Source organism: Paramormyrops kingsleyae, chromosome 21, assembly GCF_048594095.1.
Source record: "Paramormyrops kingsleyae isolate MSU_618 chromosome 21, PKINGS_0.4, whole genome shotgun sequence".
NCBI classification, from domain to species: Eukaryota; Metazoa; Chordata; class Actinopteri; order Osteoglossiformes; family Mormyridae; genus Paramormyrops; species Paramormyrops kingsleyae.
The window spans coordinates 10707572-10733968 of NC_132817.1; the positions used below are offsets into that span (position 1 = coordinate 10707572).

Consider the following 26397-nt stretch of genomic DNA (forward strand, 5'->3'; position numbering starts at 1 on the left):
ATTTAAAGTTACGACACCTGTAAGGGTAATACTCTGAAAACAGTCTAGTGTGTCATACACATGTACATTCATACACAGCTGCTGGTCTCTTTTAAACTGCTTTTCCGCAATCTGATGCACAAAGTGTTCGGCAATAAATACAATTAAAAATTTTGCAACACAAATGACCAAAAAATCATTTATAGCTGAAGACCGAAACTTTACCATAACAGTTGTGACTCAAAAGTTAATTCCATTTATAATTCCAATTCTATTTTGATAATGGTTATATACCTCAACACAGAAATGCCTTTTGCTATACGAGATAAACTAAAAAAAATCTCATATACTTGTCAAGAGACATTTGTTTTTGATATGTGGAAAGTTCAAAAAAAGGTGAATTTACGAGCTCTGCAAATCACTGACAGTGACATCAGAAACACTGGCTGAATTCGCTGCTGACGGTGACCTCACCCTGACACCTTCGGCTCCTTTTATTGCTTTTAAAATGAGATAAGCGACCCAGTTCCAGGTCCAACCACATGCAAAATCATTGGACTCTGGAGGACTCCCCACCTTTCATTTTTATATGCACTGCAGCCTGCTGGCAGAGGCCAGCAGCTCTTCCATCCTTCAGAAGCACTCCTTAAGGAGCATTCCACTGTAGGCGTGTTTCTTTATTCTGCAGTGCGCCCCCTGGTGATCCCAGCCACTGCAGCTACGGCTGCTGACACCGAAAGCACAAGCAATGAGGATATGTGACTTCATATTAATGCTTAATCCTGCATCATTTTTACGGAAACTTCCAGGAAAAACTCAGCTGTGCCTGACAAATGTCCGCCCATTCCCTATCGCATAGTGACGATTCACCTTACTCCTCCCCGGTGAGGTGACAAGAGCAGCCTCTGGCTTTCCTTTTAAGGTGTTCCCTACAGAGCAAGCCTAACTGAGCTGCTGCGTTGGGACTAAGAAGTTCCAGCGACCTGAGCTGTCACTGGCCTGGGAGCGAGGGCACCTGGACCATCACCAATGATAGGCTGATTCAGCACAGCCGGCAGAGTCTGTAAAGGAGCAAAAGCACCAAGCAGAAACCAGAATATACATATTACTGAAACTCCACACTCAGCCAAATCTAACCTCTGCTCTGCGTGAAGTTTCCTACCAAATTCCAAAGACATACCATTGGGTTTCATGACCCCCACTAGGCCACAGTGAACGACCTACAATCATGGGTGCATGCCAAGTCAGATTCTGGAAGGGTTACTGGTGGAAACTTATTACTCTGAGTGGCTGCAGAGCACCAACAAACAGCAAACCTAGGATGTTTTTCCACTGCACCAGGTACCGACCTTTTGGTACTTCAAGAAAGTACTGAAAGTACGGTACTTCAAGGTGTTTTCCACTTGTGTACCAGTGCCGAATGACATTACGGTGCGAGGTGTGGTTTTTTATACTGAATTTGAAAAACGGCTGTAGTATTCTGTAGGGCTGGACGATGTGAGATATTAATACCAACATCACGTTATGCACATCTAATTCTTACATCACTAGTCAACTATATTAAAATAAGGCTTACTTCTTACTTCAGTACGGACATTATAGTGCAGGGGTTAAAGTTTCACTAAAATATTTTTACTATTTTTGTCTGTCATAGGAAGAAAAGAAAAACTTAGCAAGCTTTGAAATTTTAATTATTATTCCTTTTATAGGTTCTTATTTGTTTAAAAATCTGAAAGTTTACCTCCACTTTTGCATGAGCGCTACATACGTTCTCCAAAACAATCACAATCATTTTCATCCTTGCCGTTTAAATCACTCAAAGACGGGTTTGTGAGAAATTTATGAACTCCTTTTTTGTTTTATAAATACCCCTATATTTTTTTACAACAAAATCACATTGCTATATATATAATTAAATCACATCACTACGCTATATGCCTGCTGTATTAGTCTATTCAACAAAATACTTTTTCATTTCTTGTCATGCCATCCAGATCTTTTATGTTCTTACGACCAAATCGCATTATTATTTTTTTTTACTTCGTTTATCATTATTTTCTGAGTTCGCAATTTTGGAAGTGGCAAAAAATAATCTTTAAAACGGCACTGTTCCATCACACCTTCAGGTTTGGGATTTAGAATCCCAATTTAATTCAAAGTTTGGAACTTGTTCTGCCCATGTCACATGGGTTTCCTTCCATAATGCAGACCAGCATAAGCAGCTGCAAGATGGATGGATAGTTTTTCCTCTGCATTTTCCGTAAATGACTGTAAATGGTTTGAGACAGACTGGCTAGCAAAAAAAAAAAAAGTGATGCTAAATAAAATTTGATTCATATGCCCAGGTAAACAAACATCCCAACAGCTCAGACGGAAACTTCTGCATGGGCACGTCTGAAAGCGGCACCTTAGACGGCCCCCGTCTTTCAAGGCCGGCCCGACGTTCAAGAGACCGCAGCTTCACGACAGCAACAAATGACGCCATTAATGTGTTTCAGATCCAGACAGAGGCTGGATTTCTCGGCTGGGGCTGTTTAAAACTTCAACACCTTCCCCCTGCGTCTGGACTCACAGAGCCACCTTAAATCACCTCGCAGCCCATCAGCTCTCACCGGGCGTCTCCACTGTGCACCGGGAAGCTGAGGTTGACATCACAGGAGGCTAGGACGGGAAGCAGTAATTCAGGGCTGCCACAAACCCCTCAGCTTCCAGAGGCTGAAGGCAGCTCGGGCTGAGGCTAGGACGGCTACACTCTGCTCCTCTAATGGCGAGGTCCTTTACACAGGTTCCAGAGAGCAGACTGTAACCCTACAGGTCATTCGCATGCAGCACCTGGGTAGGAGTCCACGATGTATGCCAGCGACTTTTTAATTAATCTGTCATTTACTTCCCAAGTGGGTCACATTTTGTGGACTTCTGACAGGTCCTGCGGCAAAGCACTTATAAAACAGAAAGTTATTTTTGACAATCTTTTTAAAAGTTACCACATCAGAAAAAGCAGTGGAATTTATTTATGTAAAAAAAATGCCAAAGAAAACTAACAGCACAATAAAAGTCAGTGTTTCCCAGCAACCTCTGAATACCTTCAAGTGCTTTCAGGCTCAGTGCGAAAGGGCAAAGGGGTGCAAAGAGACAAGAAGAAAGCTCAGCTGGGCCCGAGCAGATCGACTTTCCCTGTGCTCAAGGTGGCTGCCGCCCACCACACTCTGTCTCAATCGGACCCCAGAGCTTTCCCTCAGGCTGGTTCCTTTGTATGGACCGGAACACAGTTTTCTTACAAGGGAATGGACAGTTCAGAAAAAAAGTGACCAAAATACGTGGCAAACGCAACACACACAACAACAGAAATGAAAATATTTTTAAATGATGCATTGATTTAAAATATTGATGTCGATGCATTTTCAGCGTGTCATCGATTACAACTAATCATAGCAGCGCTACATCGTGGTGACCAACAACTATGACTGGTCCGCTTGGTAGCACTGCACTTCCTGCACTTCCTGCACTTCCTCTGATGCATTTCCGGCTGCATTTTGGCAGTGTAGTTGCAGAGAGATACAGACACAGCAGTGCAGGAGTATAAATGCTTACAGCGGCGAAACGCCACTTGCATAGGCTATGGCGTAAGCTCTGCGTAGACCCTACAAACAAACATAAATCAGCCATAACCCCACAAACTGATAGACTACAGTGTAAGGCTGCAGCTATTGATTATTTTAGTAATTTAACATTCTATTGATTATTGCATCGATTAATCAAGTAATCAGATAAGAAGTACTATTGGCTTATTAAACAGCAATAGTAACTATTCGAAAGAGAAAAAAAGACAGGTCTCTTAAAATGAACAACTCATTGTTTTCCTTTTTAGAAACATTTTTAATGGTTAAACTGCATACAATATCTGTTAAAAGCTATTTTTGCAAGCAGCATGCTAAAACTTAATTTTTAAGGAGAAAATCATTTGAAAAGTTAACATAGAAATGTTAAACTAAATAATGTATAAACAATAATATTGTATAATGTTTCATAAAAGGCTGCCAGGCAAAATATGCCTTCCAGTTTATTTACTTGTATAGAAAACACCAACCTCTCAAAAGTGTTCATTAATCAAAATCCATTGTCATTCTTTATCGACAAAACAAGCTAAATTGGGCAAACACTGCAAACTATGTAATGTCCCATTCACACCTCTCACTTTAGGGAAAGAAAGGGTGGGAGCAGGGGTAATAAGGGTAAAAATATATAGGTCAATATGGACAGACAGAAGCTTTTATTTTATTTAAATTATATTCTAAGTAATACAGCATGAGGGAGACGAAACAATGTGAAAAAAGCATTCTTTTTGTTCAAGTGCTGTTTGCAAATCCTGCACTTAAAAAGCGCACATAAAAATACAGACACTATTGCGATGGGTTTTAATTTTTTGACAAATAAATTACCACAAAATCATTAAAACTATTTTGCCATAAATTTGGTAGTAAATTTACACTGAACCATGCGACCTGAGGAGATTTTAATCAGGTGTATTAACATGGTAGCAGTGCAGCTAACCGTAATCATGAAGCTGTTGATAAGCAGAACAACTTAATATGTAACATTACACTGCATCAACATAAATTGACAGACTCAGTATAATGAAAAGGTTACACTCGTTAGCTGCTAAGCTACCTTCCATCATAACTATTAATTATAATAAGTTTTAACAGCTAATGCTAAGCGCGTATAAAACATAATAATATTATGAACTTCAATGACAGCTAATTGATTTTAATTGTTTTTTAAGAATTTGTTATTATATCAACATACCGCATAAAGTGCTTGGTAAGCAATGGAAATGAACGTGATTCTACAGCATGAATGTCAGAGTTTGGAACTATTCACCGTCCCCATGACCTGGAAGTTTGCTAGAAATTTCTCTGCCATTTTTTACATTGGGTCCCTATGGGAGTGTTGCCACTCCGTTTTCTCTATCGCTCTGTTACACATAATGCAGCATAAGCACATTGTGCGACAGTAATAATCCTCCATGTGAAATACGATGATCACCGAGCAGTACGTGTGGATTAAACGAAGCATTAAAGCAAAGGATTTGCATCAAGGATTTTTTTGTAATCGAATTATTCGAGTTACTCGATGAATCGTTGCGGCCCTAACTACAGTGTGCCTCCTTACTGAGCACCTCTCTCACTTCAGCAGATCACTCCGTAGGGCAGATCTCAGCATCCTTACATGTGTCACTGTTGGCCAGAAGATGGAGACCTCATGGGCTCTTACCCAGGTAGGGGATACAGGACGTCATACTCTGGCTGCTGATGTACTCCCTCAGGCGCTTGTAGTTGTCCTCCTTGGACATCAGGTATGCCAGCCTGTCAAAGGTGGCCCTGTCTTTCCGGCTTAGCAGCTGGGGGGGAAACAGAGAGACCTCAATCAATGTGATCTGATTGATATGCCCATTATAACAGCAAAGATCAGCAGCACTTTGAACTGGCTGCCATTTGAAAAACATGTGAAGTATGTTCCCATGTAATTCTTACAGGTTTCATCCGCTTATATGGTTATATTTTCCAGGAGCACCAGAGGGCTTTTAAAAACAGTGAGCATTTTATGAGGACATGTCATAAACCACTATGCCACCTGCAGTTTATAAAAAACACCTTGACTACATTCCAGGGAGGTAACAAAAGTCCCACTGCCTGTGCCTGCAGTGGGCTACGTCTGAGTTCAGCTCCCTGCAGCAGGGGATACTCACTGCCCACGTCTTGGTCAGTCTGTAGATGGGGGCACTCTGCAGCGCTGACACTACAGCCATCACCGCATGCAGGTTGTTAATGTCACACAGTTTCTGCAAATACAAGTTCAGCATCCAGAGCATCTGATCTGTAAATCAAAGCTGCACTGTGTTTTTCACTACAGAGAATAGCAACATCTATGAGGAAAAATGCTCACCTTTGCAGTCTTAATGTACAGGCTCAAGACTTCGGCTCGGATCTTCAGAGTCTGGGCATGCAGGATTTCTCGGACTACCCAGAAGCTGACCTGTCAACACACACGCAGACAACTATGAGCTCCCATGTGCTGCAAGAACCAATATATCAATCTGCATTTGGAAGTTCAGCTACATCCAAACTACCAGAAAAGGATACAGCACATGAATTGGTTCTTGATGGACATTCATGCATAATCTGAACAAATCCAGTGGCTGCGATTAATTTACAATTGTAAATTGTCCCGCTGTTCTTGGTATCAAAATGTATAAAATGACTAATGAATGCAAATAAAATGGGAAGTGTGGTGTTAATTTTTTTAAATAGTACAAACGCTCCTCTACGAATGAGATACGTTCTTGAAATGTTCGTAAGTCGTTATTCAACATCATTTTAAGGGTATACGCAAGTACAAAGAACTAGGATACTGGAAGTACGCACACTATGCTGCTGCGTGGCGGGAGTAGCAGCCAGAAGTTGTACTAGGCGGAATTGGTGCTGCGGACAGGAAACGGGAGCCCAAGGAACACAATTTGGACTTACAGTCCTCTTCGTTCGTATGTCTGAAAGCTCGTAAGTTGAAAGTTCGTAAGTAGAAGAGCGTCCGTAATATAGACCTGTTTTGTGATGAGAATAGCAAAGCAGCTGCAGGGTAGCGGTGTAGAGCTATGTCTGACTTCCACACAGGGGGCCGGCATCCCCACACGCCTGGCAGGATTCACTGTACTTCACATCACCCATTTCAAGTGATTAACTGTGCTTCCCATTTCCCACCAGACGCAATGCTGCACTTCTGAAGTCACTTCCGGACAAAATTGCTGTATTTCATTTCGGGGCTCAGGAGGAGAATTAATCTGCTTTATGTGCAAGCTTGGTAACTCCAGGCACTCCTGAGTATTATTTCAATAGAACAGCTGAAATCGCTTCTGTAGGGACCCTTCTGTCATTAGCCTGAATGGCCCCAGGAAGTCTACTGGCCAGCATGATTGGCCATTTAGGATAACCACCTAACAGTAATAACAACAATAATAGGTTAGGTTTTATTGTATTGTAGGAGTGATGCCAAAAGCTGAACACAAAGTCCCCCAGCCGACATGCAGATATCAGTGACAATAAAAACAACACGCTCACAGTTACTGAGAAAGTCAAGATGGACGACAGCTCAGGATCAGGCAGAGGTTAAAATGGCTGTGGTGAGTAGGGGCGGGTCAATATCTCATGAGGCCAATGACAACAAGACCCCCAGCTTTCAAGATTTCCATCTCAACATATATTGAAACCCATTAAAAGAAGGGTCAGCCTGCTCATTACTACAACAGCATACTTGATTAAATAATCATTTCAAAATGCAAATCTTGGCCAACCCTCACAATGTTTGTGTAGAACATAAGTGTCTATATGAAAGGTTAAAGGACAATGCAGCCTATCGCATGAAGAGGCCCATTAAAGGCAGACGTCCCTAGTTACATAAGCTTTTGTATTTTTATCCAGTATAATCACTGTCCGCTACAGAAGAGCTGGCATCAGGAAAACCCAGCATCAGGAACACCCCAGTTTATTTTGAAAGTGGTGCCATCCATTGAGACACTGTACAAAACCACTTATTTCCCAACCAGGGAGAGCATCTGGCTGGTCTAGATGCCCAGGAAGTGGGTGTAGACCTGTGTGAAGTATCACCACACAGCCCAGCCTTGGTAACGGACAAATGGCCAGAGCCCAGCCGTGCCTTAAAGCCATACACACTAGTTAGGCTTATCCAACAAATGACATCTTGAAAAGCAGTTAGAGAAAAAAAATAATGTAATGAAACACTGTTATAAAAGTACATATTTTCCACAGGATATTCAAAACACATTCTTTGTAGATTTCCTAATATTTATACTGGATGGCATCGAAGCTGGTCCCGAGCGTGAAGGACGGCCGACGCGCTGGGCGAGGAGGTATGGTGACCACACGAGACCCAGCCTATAGCCAGGTAATATCGAGCCTTTCCATTGTTGCGCTTGAGCAATAAGAATCAGTATTGCACATGTTTCCAGAAGTCAGACAAAATAATACTGGCATGCACTTAAGTCATTACCCTTTAGCAAAACACTTTTGTTTCAGGTAAACCTCTTGATGACAATGCTACAAAATTAGGGCAAAAACTGGATAACAAGACATGTGTTTCTACACTAAAGAACATCTATGAGAGTCCTGTCTTCTCAAGTCCTGCCTAAATCCAGCACAGATCCCAACAGCAGGCTCCTGACATTCCGGACTCTAAATGTAAAGTTCACCATTTAATGAGGTATTTAAAATTCACATCAAGCTGATTGTTTCATTGTTTTCAGCCAAGTCACCGAGCCCATACGACCCACTAGGCTTCTGCGAGACCCACCTGGTTGAACCTACGAGTGAAGGCCACGGCATTGGGGGCTGAACTGTGCTTCTCCTTCTTGCTCCACCCGCAGCTTGATAGCTCCTGGATAACAGAATAAAGACACTTTAAACAGTAGCAATAACCTGTTTCTCCCATAGTATCCCAAACATGAAGAATTCATAAGTACTTGTTCCATCAAGTTCTTCTAAGCATACCATGCCTATATGAGATACTAACCCTTCATAGAGCACTGTGGTACACACCCACAAACGGTCACCATTTTACCTGAACCATCTCTCATCTGACATTTGGCATTTGACATCTGTAATCTGCCATTTTTAGTTTTTTGATTACATTAACAGATTTTTATAAAAATGAATTTTTGTCATAAGTGGGTGGTACACCGGCATCATAGTTATTATTGGTGTGATTGTGCTCTAAGATATGGATGTGCACTATACCATTAACACTGCGAGAAGTCATCAGTATAGTTATACAACAGCCTATTAATACAAATAAAGCTTTTTATTTTCTTCCAAGCTTCAGTTATAATCTGAATATTTGTTCTTATACGGTATAAGTCACCGGTTTATCTGCGTTTATCTGTGAATATTCTGTTAAATATACTCTGACACCATATCCTGATAGTCGATTAACAAATTCAAAAACAGATTTCAGACAGATTTTGTGTAATTATACACATTAAACAATAATAACCTGTTTGCATAAATGTACAGTAGCAAATTAAAAAGTAAAACATTCGCTATATCAGCATATATATGCGCTGCTGCCTTCATGCAAGGAGTGTGGTAAAAGGTACAACTGCCCAATTAACACTAGAACCACCGTTTCCCACACCAATGAATGTTAAACTCCTATAACCACCAACAAGGACGTACTTCACTGTATGCAGCCCATTTGTTTGCACTAATGCACCATTGGTGTTAATAACAGCAGTGAATCAAACACCCACAACCAAAAAGTTGTAATGTTTCATAACAGAGTGGCTGCTCTGTCCTGAAATCCTACAGCTGAAAAGTTTTTAAATGCAGTATTTTATAAAATTTTGGATAAATTGACATAGTTTATTGGTGATTTTATATTTGTCAAAGTTTACGTGTTTTGAACAAAAGTATAAATTAATGTCATTTTTTTACAAATCAACACAGGTGAAAGAAGGTCCAAAACCGGTATGCACACACACGGACGCACACACACACGCATACAGAGTTGGAGTCATATATTTGGTTCTACAACTCTGGAGAGGAAGCACGAATTAGACCAAGCAAAATGCAGCATAAAAAAAATTAATTTACTAAATTATACAGGGGAACAAAAGAGAAGAACCAAGGACCTTTTCAGCAAAACGAAATACTACAGAAGAAGCACCAGATCAGTTCAGAAATGTCCGCTCACTGGTTCGAATACCTGGATCACTACAGGCAGGAAAATAGGAGCAAGGAAGACAATGTTGCACCAATGAAGAACTAATAATATGGATGCATTGGAAAATTAGCCAACAAAGCAAATGGGCCTTCATTCAATTGATGAAAACAGGGAAATGGATATAGTTCCACAAGAGTACTGGGAGACCAAACTGGCAATACTGGCAGGCAACTGGGGACCACTGTTGGTCCGAGGGGCTGGACTGAGCTGTCAGCCAGTAGATGCCACAAGAACTGGACTGTGAAAACACAGAGCTGGGGGAACCAGTAGGAAAATCTTGTCTAAGCAGCATTCATCACCTCCACCCCCTTTCCACAGGTCTCTGGAGACTGGTTTGCTTGGAAGAAGCAGCCATCCCCAGACCCCAGGCTCCAGCAGAGCAACCAATGCTAATCCAAGTCAAACAAGTTACCTTTTTGATAGATCTCAAATGCTCACAGTAGTTACTCAGAAGCTAAGCAAGAGACTTAACGACAGAATTGTTCAGCAGGGGATGCAGAGATGCTCCCACACACACAATAAATCCTCTCGCAGACCAGGGACTGGACAATAAAAGTCATTTATTCATTGATTAAATAAACCAAATGCTGAAAGCTAAAGGACTTCACATAATGACTTCAATCAGACCATCTTGGCCAAAGACCAAAAAAAATTAAGTATGCTGGTCTCCTACATACAGCCTAATAGTGCAACAAGTCAGTTATGGAGAGTTTTTAAAATAGTACATCTGATAAGGTGTGTATAAAAGAATTTCAGGAATTTCCCCATGAGAATAATCAATTAAGTCACGGGACCAATCTTTTAATTTTAATCTTAAAATGAGCAGATGCAGTGTGCATTTCACGAGCATTTTTAAACAGATTAATTCCGGAGAAAAATCACAGGAATACTTGGACATTCACATCAGCAAGGGCACAGTAGTGGCAAGGCTGTCTTGGGGAAAGCATTAATTTCCAGGAAACTCCGCGTCACCAGCTCCTCGCAGAGCCCGCTTATTTCTTTAACAGCTGCTCCTTAAACACACCGTGCAAGGCGTCCGCCTGTCAGACATATCCCCTGCCGCGGCTTCTCTCTCTCTCCAACGGCCACGACCTAGGCTTGCCTCTCAGAGACAGCCCTGTTGGGCGCCCGGTTTGCGGTATACCTGACGACTGGATCACTGCAGAGGGGAAGCTGTGAATAAAGCCCCCTGTGTTGCTAGCAAGCAGACATCGTTGAGCTGGACTATGTGAGAGGCTAACATTATGTCTGCAGGGCAGGGCCACAGTGCCCTCATGGATTTAAGCTGGGTGGGAGATCTGGTCTACCGCTGGTGGGCTGGTGGAGCCTGGTATCTACACTAAGAGGACACCCCGCTCTGATGATATCCTACTGAGACACGAGGCCCGCATTCAATGGAAGGAAGCAGAGAGAGAAGGTGGTTTTCTTTGAGTGAAGTCCCTTGCAAAACTGGGTGTCTGACATCTGGAGGACTATGTTGAGCAGAATCTCAGGTACCTTCCTCAGAGATGGAAATATGTGGTGGCAAAAAGTACTGGATGACCATTGTGGAGCTGAGTAGATCATTTACAAAGGCCTACACATTCACACACAGAGGGGTGTTCTTTGCCAAAATTCTGTTTCTATGACCAAAACATTTATGTGCAAGTATTACATTTAAACAGTTTGACATATGTGTGTATTTCTACATTGTTTTTCCAAAAACGAGACTGGCTGCACTTGTAAATTCAAGGCGTTGTTGTCAAACTACATCACCCTCTGCAATAGATTCCAAACACTAAGCCGACGTTTCTCAGCAGTGATGTATTAGTTCATTAGTTATTGCAATAGTCAGCTAAAACTAGGGAAAATGTCATCACTGAGAACAAATTCTGGCAACGATCACAACAGCACATGGATACAATAATCCTGCTACATTTATGGGAGCTCTTCTGGACAGAGTCATTGGGTGAGGATAGAAAATATAATCCCTCAGAGCAACTTTGATGGTGACATAAGGGACATCCTCATCATTCAAATGTCAGGGGAGGAGGTAAAATAGCACCATTGCATAGTGATTGACAGACTGTGACATTCAACTCCACTCAGTTTACCCAATTAAGAAATTGTTACATTACTCTTACAGGTATAAGAGAAATCGGAGTAAAGACAAAGATCCTTATTGACCAATCATGAAACCCCAGGGCTATTTGTGATGTGAGATCTCATCTGCCGAAGGGGTTGGTGTCTGACTGCATGGACCCTCATATCCTTTCCAAAACATCTCATTATTTATTCCCCCTGCAGGGAATGGGAGGGACGTCACTCAAAGAAAACCACCTTCTCTGGCTGCTTCCTTCCATTGTATTTCGGCCTCATGTCTCCTCCCTCTGGAAAGGAGAGAAAGGACAGCGCATAGTAGAAGTCTCCATAAAAAGACCGTCTACTTGTTTAAAATGCACTGGAAGATCTAATATTCACCAAGTGTGTAAAAACCAAAAAGCACAGAGTTGCAGTGGCAAGGAGAACCATGTGAAGGGTGGCCAGAGCAGAAAAGAAGTTTCTGGGATGGGGTTTTCCTTTTCTGGAACGATGGGGTTGGAACAATGCACAGATAAACACTGCGAAAAACAAAAAAGGGCCATCTGGAAAGTAAAGAAAAGCCCCCCTCCCCATAAAAACAAGACACTTTTCTATGGCTTGTATTTAACACAACGGCAGTCCTATACACCCTCAAGTAAGGTGATCAAATATACAGCTGTGCCACCCCCCACAATCCTGTCTCCATCACACAGATCAAATTTATCACATTATGCTTATGCGACTGAAAAACACTAGACCCTGTTGGCCTTCAAGAGCATGCAGATGGTGTGGCAGGTGGTTTGGGGTCATTCCATCCATCCATTTATCCATCTTGGGCAACTGCTTACCCAGTCAGGTTTGTGGGGACACATTGGTACCAAATGTATAATGGACATACTGGCTTTTAAAGAAAACTGGAGAGGGCAAAGAAGGATCTTGTGACACAACAAATGGCCTGCTGAGTTTACAAACTTTTATGACATGTCCATTAATTTCCTTACTTTATTTTATGCACCAGGCTATTTTTCTTTGTAAACTCTTTTTAAAACACAAAGCAACATTTTTCAGTCACTAAATACAGCACACATGGAAAGTCAAGCTGCCTAAACCTACTGTCACATCCCCGTTGACAAATGACCTCCTACACAGTGAATGGGAAGGGAGCAATGAATCATATGATCAACTTAGCCAGTAATAATAAGTGGCCAACTCCTACACTAGTGTCATATGAGGAAATGAAGGGGATTCCGGAAACGATCACTTTGGCCTGACATTTAAGCTATGCACCTGATGCTGCTGAAAAGGAATTGCAGAAGAGAACAACATGCCTACAGTGGTAACAGAAGATGAGAGGAAAGCCAGGCAGTATTCATATAACTTTTTTAATTATCATGTCCCACTCACCCACGGATTACCTTTTCCAAAATAAAACCTAAGAAGAGAATGAATAGTGCAAGTTCTTCCAGGCAGAGTGGTTGATCACCATTTTGAGGTACAAACATTTCATACTGTTCTGTCAAATGGTCGCCCTGCCACCCAAGGTCTCTTTCTGCCACAATAAGTACCTCCATCATGAGGCTCCTTACTCCTTCCAATAGGCTCCTCACACCACAGAGGTTTTAGGGAAAAATCACCCAGGATCTGTGCAACCAGAACTGAGTTAAGAGAAGGGAGTTTAGTTACTCTAGCATGTTGGAAATAGTGTGTACACTAAAAGTACTGTGATTATCATAATTCAGGTTACGTATCTGTGCAAGACATTTTATTTGTTTTTCCAGCTGAACATGCAACAGAGCAAAGCATGTCAAATTCATAGCTTGAGATTAAAACAGACAGGCCCTTCTTAGACCTCTGTGGTCATGGATCTAGTTCTGTCACCACTGGGCTACCTGTTGCCAAGATAGAAACATGAATATGGTTACCTATTTCAGGAAGGTCGAGCTCACACAGAGACATAAAAATGCAGGTATTCAGGCCCTATCCTGCTGTGGTCTGGAGGGAGCATAGAGTGCACTTGTTAACCACAGAAAATGAATAACTATGGATATGGTGATCTGATCCCACAGACACATTCTTCTGAATCTGGCTTAGTCAGCACCTATCGGGGTGGGGGGGGGGGGGGGGGCTAGAGTCTCTTGAACCTCTCTAAAACACAGACTGGCAGCATTCAACCGGGAAAGTGCATAGAAGGGGAGGTGAGGTTAAAAACAGGTGGCTTGGTGACTGGGCAGAGTGACAAGCCACCAAGGTGCTTGACCCTAGAACTGCACTCCTTCAGTGTCTACTTTAATGCATACACTATAGTTGTGCATATGGAAAACAACTTAAATCAGTAGTTAATAAAGCTGCCCTTACATAAAACATGGATTACAAGAAAATATATAAAACAAGACCACAGGAAAAATTAAAATCAGGAACACATCTACATTTTGACCCGCAGAGAATTCCAGTCAATGAACGCAATGATTTAACAAGCAAAAAATAGGGAATAAAATACAAAATGTCCCTGTGAGCGCCACAACTGAACTCAGTTTAAAATGGCAACCACTGCTGGAGCTGGTCCAGCCTGCTAAAATCTGACAACCACTCACAGTGAAGCCAAAATGGTGGCATCAACGATGACGTCTTTAAACACTTTACCATCCAATACATGTCAGTGCCAGGTCTGACGGAAAGGAAAATCTTCGCAAACACATACCAGGAAGACTGCTGGTTCCATAATACTCATTATTCGATATTAAACATTTAAAATTCTATATAGGCAGAGTGGTGGCTCTGAGGCCAGGGATCTTTGCCAGCAATTGGAAGGTTGCTAGTTCGAATCCTGTGAATGCGAGGAGTGATTCTACTCCATTGGGCCCTTAAACATGGCCCTTAACCTGCAATTGCTTCATCCTGAGTATAACATTAATCTACATCCAATCCTGCAAGGAGGTCCTCCAACCTACTGAGAAATTTGGGGGTTGATAGCAGTATTGGCAAATCCAGCCACTGGAAAAAACACACTGGTCCATTTGGGCTAGTGTGGTGCTGAGGTATCACCTGCCACACGGCTACACTCAGGCTCTCATTCCTGAGCTGGTTCGTTGTGTGGTGGGGGCAGCAACGCGTTGTCAGCGCATGGTCCTTACCTCCTATATACCACAAACATACATATAAACATATTCTCACACACACGTTTGTATTCATATCTTTGTGGGGACTGTCAATTTCCATGGGAAAAACCCTATACCCAACAATGACAACCTTAACCCCTAACCAGCCCTAACCTTAACCATAATTAACCAAAAAAAACACAAGACTTTTGGCATTTTTAGTTTTTTGATTGCAGTCACATTTTTTTGTTTTTATAAAATTGAGTTCCCCCTTATGGGTACCTCACATGGCCAAAATAACAGTTATGTTATTTTGGCAATGTTATAATGTGAGTTAATGTCTTACATTATGGAGACATTTGGTTCCCACAATGTAATGTGTGCATAACAAACACACACACACACACACACACACACACACACAATTGATAAGGCAAAACATTATGACCACCCCCACGTAACATTGACTGCTTTGTAAAGATGGCACGTGGCAATTTCTGGGATATATTACGCAGTAAGTTAACATTCAGTACTCGGAGTCAACATGTTGAAAGCAGAAGAAAACGGCAGCAGGGAAAGACCTGAGTGACTGTGGCAAGAGTCAAATCATTATGGCCAAAAGACTGGTAAGGTTTGTTTGGTGGTCACAGTCTGCTGTGGGGAGTACCTACTGAGAGTGGTCAGAGGAGGTAAAAACCACAATCTGCCGACAGGGTGTTGGGCAGCCAGGACTATTTAAATGCTAGATGGGAACGAAGGCTACCCCATCTGGTTTGAATGAAAAAAGGGCTACTGAGGCACAAATGGCAGAAAATTTTAATAATGGTTACAGGTAGGGATGCACCGATTGTATTTTCCTTGGCTGATCCTGATTGTTGTTTTTTTTGTGCCTTACCTGCCGATAAGGAACCCGGCCGATTTTCTTAGTTCAATAAATAGCAGAATAAACATTTTTAATGTTCTTTAATGAACTTAGCTTACTGCAAGCAAAATATTTTAAAGAACCATTTCAAAAATAAAATGGCTCCGCAAGTGTCAAATGAAAATGGTTGTTCGAAATATCTTTGGGGTAGTTCATCCACAGACAGGTCTATATCACCATATCACCCACCACTGGGAACAACATTAGTTGGTAAACTACTTGCCTGTTGGCCATATTTACTAGAGATGGCAAGATATCACTTTTTTGAATTTCGTGATTGTCATTGTTGACACACCACAGCACACAGTGCACAACAACGAAATGTGTCCTCTGCATTTAACCCATATGTGACAATGTGACATAGCAGGGGGCAGCTAATTCAGCGCCCGGGGAGCCGTACCTTGCTTAGGGTACCTCAGTGGTGCCTTGCTGGTTGGGGATTCTTTCAATTACAAGTGCGCGTCCCAAACCATTAAGCCAACCACTGCCCAATACCGATATTGTAAATTTGGATATCTGCCAATACCGATAAAAATCCGATACATTCTCTCTTTTTTTAAACAATAAAAACCTTATCACTCAAATATAAAAAGCATAATTCTAAAACTGTGAAACGAATACAGTAGAAACTGCTTATAGTGATCAACCACTTATATGGATCAAAAAGCTTGGGACAGAATCATTCCTGTACAAATACTATTTAAATAATTTGCTTATAAAAACAAAGTAGTCCTCTTACAGTGTTCATTTTATACATGATGCCACCTTTTTATACATGACAACATATGGAAAAAATTAAAACTACCGTACTTCTTTACTTTAAAAAAAACAAACACAAAAACATTTCACTTTGATAGCCCTACTTTGCCATGCAGTAATCTGTCTGCTTCTGGCTAGCTACCCCAGGCTAACGCTGCGCTGCACAGAAAACATGATGGGAAAAAGAAAGCCCATTTTCTCTCAATGAGAAATATAGACTCATCAAAGCTTATGACAAATTGCCAAAAACAAGCCCAAGAGCAGCGATGCAGCAGCGAAACTACAATAAGCTATATTTTATGTACAGTTCTGTACTGTATTACAGCATATTTGAATTATGGTCAGAAGTTCTAGTACTAGGCAGAATTGGCACGCAGAAAAAAAAAATAATGTTGCAGACAGGAAAACGGGAGCCCAGCGAACACAATTTGGACTTACAGTCCTCTTCGTTCATATGTCTGAAAGTTTGTAAGCTGAAAGTTTATATGTAGAGGAGCGTCTGTACATATTTTAAAGCAGCATGACCAAGCAGTAAATTTGTCTTGCAGCTGGTACAAACTGGCCAGATGAGAGCCATCACATGCGGGCACACTGGCTAGCATGCAGTGTGAGGTTCAGCCACACAGGGCGCTGAACTCTGTCTGCCCTGTAAAGAGAGACTTACTCACCACCTACCCCAAAACAATAGCTTCTGCTTTAATCATCACACAGCACATTTGAAACACTGCCAAAGCCAAGCCAACCCGCGTATCCTGTCCCTGCAGAAGGGGGGATAAAACCTTGACAAATGTTTACCACTGTCTACAGACAAATTCCTGTTCACTTCTCTCAAAGCATAGTTTGCAGGAAGAGGCCAGCTGGGAGAGGACATGCACCACCACCATCCTCATCTATCATACTCTGCAGGTCTCAATTATGGAAAAATAAATTAAACAAAAATGAGAACCGGGTTAAAACTTTGGGGGGGTTTTGCACCACCAGTCAGCCACTTTCACTGAGCATGTAATATTAGAAGATGCAAATGTATTTGAGTCACTAAGTGATTTCATGTGTTTAAATACAAACTACAGAAACAAAAGACAAGGAGACATATGAAAGATTGAAGAAAGTCTCCCAGGCATGGATTCCCAAAGTGCTGAGATCATGGGGAAGCAGGAACACTCTTTGCACTCACCTCCGGCTGGATGGCTTTGAACACTGGAGCATCCATGAGCGTGATCTGTCCCTGAAGGAGACACACAAGAGAAGAATGAAATCTCTACAATGGACTTCATGGCACTGAGATTTCCTGTGTCTTCCTGTGAGAAATAACCAGTCCTCACTTCACTGACATGGTGATTTGAAGGACTGCTTAAGTCCGTCACCGACAGGTAGGACTGTCCTCCGTCAGCCTGCCGGGTTCAGGCACCACACGCCTTCCTGTTTCCTGTGATTATGCACTCCATGTGTGGCAAAGCATATGGAAAACCTTACTGCTCATGCAGACCCCTGCAGAAGCTCTTTGGTTTCCTGCCCTGTTTCCTTACCGCATATTCTTCTGGTGTGACCTTGAGGACGTCGAACACCACAGCGTCAAAGCTCTTCTTTAGCTCAGATGACCCCTTGTCACTGAGAGACTCCGAGCTGCTGCTTCTCTGGTGGCAAATGGGAAGCAGGGGGTTGTGAAACAGCGGTGCTCTCTGACCCTGACCTTTGCCCCCCCACCCCCGGCTGGCATTGTAGCACTCTGTCTCACCTCTGAGGCCGTGGCAGCATAAGCGCCGACGCCTGACTGGCCATTGGGGAGCTCCATTGTTCCCACACCATCTGCCTCCTAGCTCTGCAGCTTCACCGTCACCCTCGTCATCGCTGCAGCAGCGCACCTGGCCAAACCCCTTCCAATAATTAAACAACAAAGAAACCGGTTAGGGGACAATATTTTGTACAAGGCCAGGAGGTCTTGAGTATGCAAAGCTGTATATCAAACATAAATCATCTTATTATTATCTATGTTTACTTTGCCTGCTAATGCCTTACGAAGTGAACCCATTTCGACAGACAGATGCTTTACTGGAGCAGGTTAAATACGTTATTCAAGGGGACAACAGCAGGTCCCTTAAAATACCACCCTTAGGGTTAAGACTCCACGATCTTAATCAGGATGCCATCTGTGTCATTGTTCTGTGGCTTAGACACATTTTGTCATTCAAAAATACAATAGCAAGCTACCTTGAAATTATATTATCATAACTGCTCCTAACAATAAAACAAAGTGGTTCAGTATCACAATTGAAACCTTGGTAAAACTAAATGCGGACAATGCCAAACTTGCCAAACAGATTAATCAACAATATTGTGTTAATACTGCCACCTACTGGTCTACCCAAGAGATCCACATTGCCTTGAGAACCATTACCTACCCCAGCAGCTTTATACATAACACTTCATGGAGGGCAATTTAATCACAAACATTATCAGACAGTTATTCCTGGTTGCTCAACTGTCAGCATGCCCAAATTCTACCAAACATACCTAATTATTCTACGATGACTTCGGTTTTGCAGGTTAACCCCCATTTTTATAAAAGATCAGGAAGAGTTACAGACAGCAAATATCAAATTAGAGTTAAAAAGCATCAATTAAAATTTTCCTTCTCATTTACTAGGCAATATGGAGGAAGGAAGACAGAGCATAGGATGAGTGTCCAAATAAAGAACAAAAGCATCAGTGCCATTTAGCCTCTTGGGGTAGCCAAGTTAGCCTTTGTCAGCACGATGACAAATTATTTTGCTTAATTTACTTTCTACAATTCCTGTACGTCAAAACAATTAGGTATGGGCCGATCCACACTTTTTCATGATCCGATACGAATACAGAGCTCTTTTTACTTTTATATTTTAATGTAATAAATGTATATATAATGTAGAAATATTTATACTTTATATGTATTAAGATTTTTTTAAACTAGTAAAAACAAAGGAAAAAAATCTGACTACTGGTAACATATATAACACACTGTTCCATCTCGTTTGTACATCTTGTATTGAGCGTTTATGAGGCATTTGCCATTTATTTGAATATCTTCCAAGAGGAAATGCAAGTGATGAATGCTTAAAATGCTCCACAATTTCTCTCCCATTGGCAACAGTGTCACTTACACTTTGTTGTGATAGCAGCCCCTCCTGTATCACAAACTGTAGTGAGTGCACAAAACATACATTGCTTATTTCATATTACTTGCGTTGTCTCACACAATTGCGTGCACTTTGTTTAGTGGGATTGCAATCACTGTGCTACTAGTTGTTGTTAAAAGCGTAAAATACTTCCAGACCATCACCCTCTTATCTGATGTTCTTACGCTCCTCATACTACAAAGGTAGGGCTAGGCGATATCACATCAATATTATATCATGCATGTGCAATAATCACCAGGGCTTCAGATGATGGGCAAAACATTTGGCTTGACGCCAGTTTTTCAGTACTTTATGGACGTTTAATTACGGCCACAATTTGTTAGCAGATTAATAGGACGCCTAAAATATTAATGAGGCATTTTATGATGTTCAAAACTTAGCAATCAGTATAAATTTGGCATATCCTTATGTTTAATAAATGTGTCAGACTTTAAATTACAAGAAGTACTGCTACACCACCGATGTCGCTTTACCTTGTCTATCCACAAGATCTCCTCTTTTAAAAGATATATATTGCACTGAAATATATAAAACCATAGTATACCAAAACGGTATTATGTGGTGTGCTCCGTTAAACAAATTTAATAAAGATGCGACAAGTTTATACAGATTACTAACTTTTGGGTGTCACAGAACGAATCTCATTAATATTTTAACCGTACTGCTAATCTGCTTCAAGGTTCAAAGTATTTTATAGTCATCAGCAGTTGCATACACGTACATAGTGTGATGAGACAATGTTTCTCCATGGACCGGGATGCAACATATATCGACATATAACCTAGGTACAGTATGCACGCGGACAAAAACAACACTAAACACAAGATGCAGTAACAAATCATGGGCCACTGGGGTATTTTTGTTCATAAGTATAAATATAAAATGAAATGACCAGCATAGTGTGACAGATAGCCACATAGCGCCGTGCTGGGTATCAAATTATTGCACCAGGAAGTTATAGCACCATTGGTTGAGTTATAAGTAAACTTCAAGTGCCAAGTAAGAGTATAATAATAACGGAGTTATTGTGAGGTAAACGGTCAGGCAGTGTACCAGAATGACATTTGGTTAGGAAGAGATTCATGAATGTGCTTTAAGAATTCTGATGGCTTGTGGTATGAAGCTGTAACACAATCTGGTGGAACCAGCATGAATGTTTCGATACCTTTTGCCAAATAGCAAGAGAGAAAAGTCCATGTAGTGGGTGGAACTAGTATTCCACAATGTTGTTAGCTCTGCAAAGGCAATGGTTGTGGTAAATGTCCCTCAGGGGAGGTAGAGGCACCCCAATGACGTACTCTGCTGCCCTCACTATCTGCTGCAGTGTTGCAGTCTGAAACCTTGCTATTCCCATACCAGACAGTGATGCAGCTGGACAGCAGGCTTGCAGTTCAATAGTTCCCCTATAGAATGTGATGAGGATTGGAGATTTAGTTTCTTTAGAAAGTGTAGATTCTGCCAGAATCTCTAGGCAAGGGAGGCTGTATTTAGGGACCAAGAAAGGTTGTCCATGATGTGGACTCCCAGAAACCCTGACCCTCTCTACAGTGGAGCCATCAACAGTGAGAGATGGGAGGACAGTGTTTGTTTTCCTGAAGTCAATTATCATTTGTTTTGTCTTTTCAACTTTAAGAAATTATTGCACTTGCATGAGGGAGCAAGTCTTGCCACTTCCTCCACATCATTGTTGTTGATGAGGCTGTTGTGTCATTTGCAAATTTGATGATGTGGTTAGAGCTGAACTTCACTGACCAATCATGGGTGAGTAGTGTAAAGAGCAGACAGCTGAGAACGCAGCCATGAGGCACGCCTGTGCTTAGTGTGATGTTGCTGGAGGTGTAGGTGCAAATGTGGACAGACAGGCCTTTCTGTCAGAAAGTCCATGATCCAGTTTACAAGAGGGATGTTCAGGTTCAGCCTTCTCAATTTAGTGGACAATTAACAAATTATGGGTGTAAACATCAGTATAGTACCAAAAAGCTGGCACCCGGCCAAATGTTTTGCCTGTCATCTGAAGCCCTGTTGATTACTGCACATGCACGATATAATATTGATGTGATATCACCCCACCCTTTGCAAGGGGTATGCACATGATGTCATAGCATCCGCAAGTTACTGTGCTCACACCCACTGAGTGACAAAAAGACTGAGAGGCAGTGTTAGCATTCAGCTTGAATGCCACAAAAATGTTTCTAAAATGGGCAAGCGCTGTCGTACGATTAATTGTACAAATGGATTTATTAAAAAACAGGAGCCACCTTTTTACAAACTACCGAAAACTGAATAAGTAAGCATTGGACGCGGATTGGTAACATATGGCCAATACCCAATCCGTGTAATAGGTCTGAATCGTTGCCGATACCGATCTGTATATTAGATCATTGATCTCTAAAAATAATCTCTATTAAAACGGTACATATCACGGTACATAATAACCATATATTATTATTATTATTATTATTATTATTATTATTATTATTATTATTATTGTTGTTGTTGTTGTTATTACTACTAGTAGTAGTAGTGTTGTTATTATTATTATTATTATTATTATTATTATTATTATTATTATTATTATTTTGTTAACATTGTGTGTTTTAAGGGTGAATAATACTGGGAAAACTTCATACTGTAATATTTTAAGTTCTTGCAATATTTAGGTGATCAAAATTAACTATACAGCCAAATAAGACTTATTATCTACCAACAAAGTCTGTCAAATAAGATGGTGGTGTTGGTGTTGTACCAACAGACACGAAGCAGTTCCAACAATCCTTAAAATTGAAAAGCTTGCTAAGTCTTGATTCCACTTACTGAGTAAAAATGTTTTAGTGCAACTTATTGATGACTGAATTCCTTGCAATGTGACAATTCCGTGTGCATTTAATGCCATGGCAATATTAACATCACACATAATGCAAGCCTGGTACGGTGGGGCGCAGTGTTGCTACACTCCGTTACTTTGTATGTATGGAGTCTGCATGTTTACCCTGTGTGTGCATGGCTTTTCAGCAGATACTCCAGTTTTGTTCATATATTACTGATGAGACAAAACAGTGTGCCGTGGTTTCAACAGCTGTCTCTGAAATCCATGTACTTCCCAGAACAGAGTAATGTTTTGGCTTGCAGTACAAGAAAGACAAAGAATCGACTGCTTCAGTACAACTACCACTGGCCCTCAATGATAAGCTAAAACAGAAAACATGAAAAGCACACTTCCACACCCACATGCATGGAGAAGGAAGAGCCTGCCATCTTAAACCAAATTTCAGTTTGCTTGACAAAGGGGGATCATTGAAAGGCACACACTAGTGGGCTTTCAGAGTAAGAACAAGCAACATGCCACAGCAGCCTGGCGTGCACTCACCAGCTCTGTGTCAGATCAGCATGACTGGGGGAGCAGCTCTCTTTGCCGCCCCCCCCTCCACCATTTCTTTCCCGTCTTGCCCTGGTTTCTGGAGCTGAAGGAGAGCCAATAGAGAACAGTCATGGCCACATATCAGCATATCAGAGGTGCAATAATAACATTTACTGAGGAGGGTTTCAGGAAATATGTGCTGAATTTTTTCTCCCCATTTCATCCTTTGATCATTTCATTAGAAACCAATCATTAATCAATGTACAACAATATTTTTAAAAGAATGGGGAATACAACCCACACCACACAGGATGGGATGACCTGGCAAAACGTTTAGAAATGATTAAGGCCAGGGTCAATGTTACGGCAGTTACTGACATGGTATTTCAAAAGTAGTTTTACCACGGACACTTGTGTCCATGTACAGAGAGGCTGACAATCACTGATTAGTGGCCACTTGTCCTGAAAATGTTTGTATTTTGTAATACTGTCAGTGACAATGAGAGGGAGCCCTTTGCCCAGGCAAGAAGCATTTGATGCTTTGAAGCCACACTGTGCAGATGATGAGAACTCTGGGACGTGGAATTTTACAGAAGAGCTGGAGGCTACTCAAAAACTCCACAGCCTTAGTGACACAGCACAGAATTCAGTGATAACAATATGGGTTTTTTAGTCCACAGTCCACAATGCCCTTACTCTTACATAGGACAAACCACATCTGAAAAATACAGATTACCAGACAATATCTTCAGTTAAAATGAGCTACACTAAATTTAAACCATTTCAAGCAGCTCACTCTGTCCAGCCTTCCAAACAACCAAACAAATTGAACATGGTACATTTAGAATGTGCACCTCTTTTACTGTTGAGCAGGAAATCGACTGTAGATAAGATGAGTTGACAGCAGCAGGAGATTCTCAGGATGGGTAATATGTGTAAGCATTATTATCGGACTGATTAAGTTGGGAAAACATGCCTAAGTACAGCCAATGGGATCAGAGCCCTGCATACACACAGGAGAAGATCAAAGGCCACAGATCCCTCCGCAGGTCTCACATGCTGCAAATCTAGTAAAATAATACCCAAGACAAGCAACAGATGTCTCTTCATCCACTGAAACACACTCAGAGAAGCAATTCTGGAAAAATTTTATAAACGAAAATCTGACAATGTCAGTTCAGTCTCCTGAACTAGTTTATGGTTAGGGTTTACAGGTAACCCCATTGTGTTGTGGCCCAGCTCTGCAGAAAGAATATTCATAACAGTGATAGTGATGACATTACATATTTAATACTGTTAATACTGTTAAAAACTACCCCACTCATCACTAGTAAGAATATAAATTAAAAAGGTGATCTACAACTATTTCGTCCGGGCACTCCGGTTTCCCCCCACAGTCCAAAGACATGCTGAGGCTGATTGCAGTTGCTAAAATTGCCCATAGATGTGTATGTGTGAGTGAACGGTGTGTGCCCTGGAAAAGATGTGTTTTAAGTCGTCTTTTGAAGACATTCAGTGACTCAGCTGTTCGGACATCTAGGGGGAGTTCATTCCACCAACTTGGTGCCAGAGCAGAGAAGAGCCGAGAGGTGTGTCTTCCTTGTGCCTTGAGGGGTGGTGGGACCAGTCGAGCAGTGCTGGAGGATCGGAGAGATCGTGGTGCAGTGCGGGGTGGGATGATACAACACGACTGACCCATGGTTTAAAACTGTGTGAGAATAGTTTTAGAGATTCACGTCGTCCTCCTTGTATGTCATTCTCACCAATCAGAAATGTCCCAAGACCACTATGTACAAACAACACACTTCAAACCCAACGAAAATGTTGCATTCACGGTGCGAAAAAAAAATGCTGATTCTGCTGCTGAGCTACAAGTTAATTACCTACCTATTTCATGGTCAGATATTGTTTACAGAAAGCTCCTATATCAACAGAACCACCAGGACCTAACCACCATGCAGCAGCGACATACTAAAGCGTATCACAACTTTTGCTTTTGTTAATGGGCTAATGCATTAGCATACAGGTCACACATCATGATCAAGAAAACAAGGAGACAGCAGTCCTCAAAGCAGCAGTTGCAGTGACCCCCAAAAAGCCGTAAAACCCATAATGGAGTCATGTTTATGTCATATGTTTTTGTGCACATTGATTTAAATATTGATTTTGAAAGCCTCGCTTTAACACAAATACTAAAGGAACAGATCGCTATAATTGCTATTACAGCTGGGTATGGGCGGTCTTATTTTGAAAAGATATAAGAAAGTGGCACAATGTTTTGTATCTGTCAGAGTAACAACGCAAACGGAACGACAAGCCACTTCAGTCGAAAACTTTTCATTTCAAATAAAACGCAAAGTTATCAACTTTGCTCCACTGTCTGAATTGAGATTTTCTATTACAGATAATCTGCACACACATTTACATGTAATTAAGAGTTTTATTACCTTTTAAAATAGTCTGTATGGTTTGCAAACTGCCTAAACGCTTTTGATGTAGCTAATTTTAGGTGTATAATGGAGTAATATAGATTTGCCGTAAGATTTCTTGCGTGAGAGTCTGAAAGCGTGAGGGTCACGTCAGATGCTTGAGTTTGCAACCGTGAAAAAGTAAATTTTTTTAATCGTTTCACTTAGACAGAGTTGTACAAAAATATTTCTTTATGCAGTTGTTAATAAGTGGAAACTTCGATCAACATGAAATCGCCAATAAACTACGTCTATTTATTCGACATTTTATAAAATGCACACTGCGTTTAAAACTTTTCCGCTTTAGGACCATAGCCACTCCGTTATGAACATTACGGCTTTTTCGTCGAAGGTTTTAGATGCACTGCTGTTATTCACACTAATGGCACATTAGCGCAAACAAAAGCGTTGCATACGCCGAAGTACGTCTCGCTTGGCGTGGGAAAAGGCGACTCTAGTGTTAGGGGTCCAAGCAGCGTTAGCTGCAAGATCGGTATTGTTTTTCTTTTTACTGGAATTGTTTTCATTATTACTTCATTTAACTTAACACAGTCACAGCTTTTGTGGTAGATTTATGTTTGATTGTTATCTGCTAATTTTAAAAAAGTAACAAATACATATTGGAAGCAATTCATATCTTTGTTCTCATCCTTGCATTAGAATATAGACTAGTTAACATTCTTATGATATCTCGTAGAAATGCTGCATCATATGATTTAAATTTATTACACACTGAATATTGAACTGAAGCTTGATTTATAAAAAAATAAAAAATGATTTCCCAAATCAT

At 41.2% G+C, this 26397-nt stretch overlaps 1 protein-coding gene across 4 annotated transcripts in view; it reads right to left on the reverse strand.

The window, feature by feature from the left end:
* LOC111847528 (ras-specific guanine nucleotide-releasing factor RalGPS2-like) overlaps window positions 1-26397 on the reverse strand; it is a 63842-nt gene that overhangs the window by 23221 nt on the left and 14224 nt on the right. For 3 of the 4 annotated variants that reach the window (XM_023818783.2, XM_023818779.2, XM_023818780.2), the window contains exons 2-9: window positions 23149-23242; window positions 18344-18482; window positions 18135-18242; window positions 17783-17833; window positions 8344-8427; window positions 5926-6015; window positions 5729-5821; window positions 5254-5380 (exon numbers count right to left, since the gene is read on the reverse strand). In XM_023818783.2, coding sequence (XP_023674551.1) covers window positions 5254-5380; window positions 5729-5821; window positions 5926-6015; window positions 8344-8427; window positions 17783-17833; window positions 18135-18242; window positions 18344-18400 — 610 coding nt within the window. In that variant the 5' untranslated portion in view covers window positions 18401-18482; window positions 23149-23242. The remainder of the gene's footprint in view (window positions 1-5253; window positions 5381-5728; window positions 5822-5925; window positions 6016-8343; window positions 8428-17782; window positions 17834-18134; window positions 18243-18343; window positions 18483-23148; window positions 23243-26397) is intronic. The other variant, XM_023818782.2, reaches the window with a different exon arrangement.